The 3,310-nt window shown below is 67.0% G+C and overlaps 2 protein-coding genes across 2 annotated transcripts in view; both read left to right on the forward strand.

The window, feature by feature from the left end:
* Window positions 1-1,185, forward strand: part of H696_02204 (hypothetical protein) — a gene marked incomplete at its 5' end in the record, with an annotated part of 3,581 nt that extends 2,396 nt beyond the window's left edge. The window contains one exon of the mRNA XM_009496102.1: window positions 74-1,185. Coding sequence (XP_009494377.1) covers window positions 74-1,085 — 1,012 coding nt within the window. The 3' untranslated portion in view covers window positions 1,086-1,185. The remainder of the gene's footprint in view (window positions 1-73) is intronic.
* A 435-nt stretch (window positions 1,186-1,620) lies between these two features.
* On the forward strand, window positions 1,621-3,310 carry H696_02205 (hypothetical protein). The gene is made up of 6 exons (XM_009496103.1): window positions 1,621-1,756; window positions 1,888-2,058; window positions 2,206-2,327; window positions 2,459-2,655; window positions 2,840-2,970; window positions 3,127-3,310. Exons 1-6 carry the CDS (start codon window positions 1,754-1,756, stop codon window positions 3,274-3,276), a joined length of 774 nt encoding a protein of 257 aa, XP_009494378.1. The 5' UTR covers window positions 1,621-1,753; the 3' UTR covers window positions 3,277-3,310.

Consider the following 3,310-nt stretch of genomic DNA (forward strand, 5'->3'; position numbering starts at 1 on the left):
CCCCCCCCGGTCCCTTTGCCGCCTCCCCACGCACCTTCGTGCTCTCCCACCGCCCGGGGCCCGCCGCGCGCAGGTTCGGCATGTTTTACTCCCCGATGGTGGCCCTCTTCGGCATGCCCATGGTGGTCATCCTCTTCTACCTGAAGATCTGGGCCACCCAGTGGCTCCTGTCCCCGCCACGCTATCTGATCTCCATCTACTCCTTCGCGCGGACCTGCCTGCTGGCCATGCTGCTGACGCTCTTCATCTGCACCGGCACCCTGACGTATGGGTTCCTGGTGCTGAAGCCGGCGTGCGGGCCGCACGCCGGGCTCGAGTCCGCCGCGCACTCGCTGGTGGACGCCATCTTGCACCTGGCGCAGCCCTGGCGCAGCATCTTCCTCTTCCTTTCGACCCGGGCCTTCCTCCTGTGCCTGCTGGTGCTGATCCTGGCGGCGCTGGTCTTCTCGGACTTCCGCCGGTCGCAGGCCGCCCGTCGGGCGTCCGAGTCGCGCGGGGATCTGCAGGTGGAGCAGGAAAACAAGCGCTTCCTCATCAATTACTACTTCGGCCGGACGCTCATCCAGCCGTCGGCCGGGTGGGCCAGCTCCAATCGCATGTCCGAATTGCCGGAGCTGGGTGCCCTGCCGGCTGACCAGCCCGGCCAGCCGCCCCCCCGGCGGCCGGTCCTGGCCGAGGCGGTCGGCGTGTCGCCCTCCTCCAACCCGCACACCCCGCGCCCGGTGTCGGTGTTCGAGGCGCCCGGCCCGGGCACCGGCTCCGGCTCCACCATCCCCCCGGCGCCGCCATTGCCCCCGGGCCCGAACATGCCCCCGCGGTCGGGAGCAGCGCCGGGGCCGGGGTCGTCGCCGCCGCCGCCGCCCTACTCGACCCCGGTGGTTCCGGCCCCTTACAGCCCGCCGCCTCCGCCGGGTCTCTACCCCCCGGCGCCGCCGGGCCCATACATGCCGGCCCCCGTGCCGTCCTTCCTGCACCGGCATCCGTACTACATGTTCCCGGAGGATGTTCTCCTGCAGGACATGGGCGCCAGCTACTCCTTCGCCGAGGAGTTCGGTGGTGGCGAGATCAACCGGTGGTACTATTAGCACCACGCGCGTGCTCCTCCCCCGTCGGCTGGCCGGCCGTATCGCGGTGTGCTCCCCTGCTGTGTCCCTCCCCGCGCGGCAGGCGTGCGTGTGTACGCGTGCGTATGTGTGTGTGTGTGTGTGTGCGCGCGCGCGCGATCGCGCACGCATGCACTTCCTTTGCCCTTGTGGAGACCTCGTCTCAATACATCTACCAACGAAGACACATCGCCGAGACTTCGGGTCACATGCTCGGCCTCATGCCGCCAGCCGCGCCGAGCGTTGGCACTTTGACGAGGCTTCGCCCTGCATGCTTCCCAGCCGGAGGGCGTTCGGGGGGGGGGGGGGGGCCCCCGGGGGCCGCGGGGCGCCCGGGCGCGCACGCATTGCCTGGCACCAGGGGCGAGGGGGTCGGGAGATGCGCGCCGGTCGGGGAAAGCTCGGTGGTCCCCGGCGACGGGGGGACACCATTGACGCCATCATTTCTTTTGGGCCGCGTCCGCGCGGACCACCCGCCCCGCCAGGGCCCCGGCAGCTCCCTCTCCGCTCTCTCTCTCTCCCTCTCTCTCCCCCTCCCCTCTTCCTTCCGGTCTTCTCCATCCGTCTTTGCCTCGCCCCGCCTCTGGCTCCCGTCTTCCTTTTCCCCTGCTGTCCTCCCCCGCATCTCCCTTCCCTCCCTCCCTCCCATAATGGTACATGCACACGCGACCTGCCCCGCTCCCGCCACTTCTCCTTCACTCTTTCCCCTCCTCCAGCCCAGCTGGGGCCACTTACCCTTTGCTGTCTTTTCACCCTCGCTCCCGCTCCCTGCCTTGTGTTGCAGTTTGCCTCCCGGGAGTTCGTCTCGCCAGAGGGTCTCCGCCTGGATGGGCGGCGAGTCAATGAGCTCCGGCGCCTGCGTGTGCGCTCCGGCCCGCTGACCGATGCCGACGGCTCCTCCTACCTCGAGCTCGGTAATACTCGCGTTCTGGTGGCCGTGTATGGCCCGCGCGAGGTGCGTGCCCCCTCCTCGCTGGCCCTCGATCCAGGCTCCGCGCTTTGATGTGTGCCCCCACGCTGGCGCTCTTGCCCTTTGCTTGCCTTTTTTATTCAAACATATCCACCCGCCCACTCATCCACCCACACACACACACACACGCAGGTCTCCAGTGCCAAGGCCGCGCGCCAGACCACCCAGTCCAGTGACCGTGCCACGGTGTGCTGCCAGTTCAGCATGGCCACTTTCAGTGGTGGCGAGCGTCGCCGCAAGATCAAGGGTGACCGGTACGTGCCGCCCTTGTGGGTGTTCCTTCTCGCTGCTCGCTGGCCAAGCGCCGCACGCCCGGGCACGCGCTCGCGCATGTCCACACGCCATCGGCCCTCCTTCTCTAACCGGACACCGGCCTCGCGAATAGCCGCACCATGAGCCACGCATCGGCCCTGGAGAAGGCCTTTTCCTCGACCATTGCCATTGATAAGATCCCCCCGCGGTCGCAAATTGACATCTTCGTCGAGGTTCTCCAGTCCGATGGCGGAATGCTTGTGGCCTGCATCAATGCCACAACCCTGGCCCTGATCGACGCTGGCATCGAGATCCGTGACTACCTGTGTGGTGCGTCTGGCCTTGCATCACGCCTCTCTCTCTCTCCCTCCCTCCCTCTCTCTCTCTCTCTCTCGCTCCTTTTCTCTCGCCCCCCTCCCCCTTAAGCTGCCACTTGTTATCGGTCCAACCGGTCCATCCTGCTCCTTTGAGGGTCCTATTTTTCTCACCCTCGACCCCTGTTCCGCGCTTGCAGCCTCCTCTTCGGCTCTGCTCAATGATATCACCGTCATCGACCCGAACCAGAACGAAGAGCAGTCTTTCGGCGGCTCGCCGACGGCCACCGTTGCCGTGCTCCCGGTGACCGGCGGTGTGGTGTACCTGGATGTGCGTCGTTGTACATGTGCATTTGTCTCTTTTTTTTCTCCCCCCCCCCCCTCACTCCGCTCCCGTCGGGCTTCCATTGTCTGACTTGTATCCCCGCCGGCCACCTCGCGATCCCCCCCAAATCCACCCGGCCACCTATCCTGCAACCGCTCGCAGGTGGATACCCGCCTGCACATCGACCGGTTAGAGGAGCTGGTCAACCAGGCTACCACCGGGGCCCTGACCATCCACACCCTGCTGGAGAAGGTGGTCCGCGACCGGACCCAGAGCACCGTCTCCACCACGTCGGCCCAGCAAAATGCCTGAGGTTGCCGGCGTGAGCCAAAGCTCCCCCCCCCCC

Source organism: Fonticula alba (genome assembly GCF_000388065.1).
Source record: "Fonticula alba strain ATCC 38817 unplaced genomic scaffold supercont2.3, whole genome shotgun sequence".
In the NCBI taxonomy this organism is placed as follows: Eukaryota; order Rotosphaerida; family Fonticulaceae; genus Fonticula; species Fonticula alba.

Coding starts and splice junctions, on each gene's coding strand:
- H696_02205 (XM_009496103.1), top strand. Junction 2,328..2,458: donor CGCAAGATCAAGGGTGACCG/GTACGTGCCGCC, acceptor CCTCGCGAATAG/CCGCACCATGAGCCACGCAT. Junction 2,971..3,126: donor GCGGTGTGGTGTACCTGGAT/GTGCGTCGTTGT, acceptor AACCGCTCGCAG/GTGGATACCCGCCTGCACAT.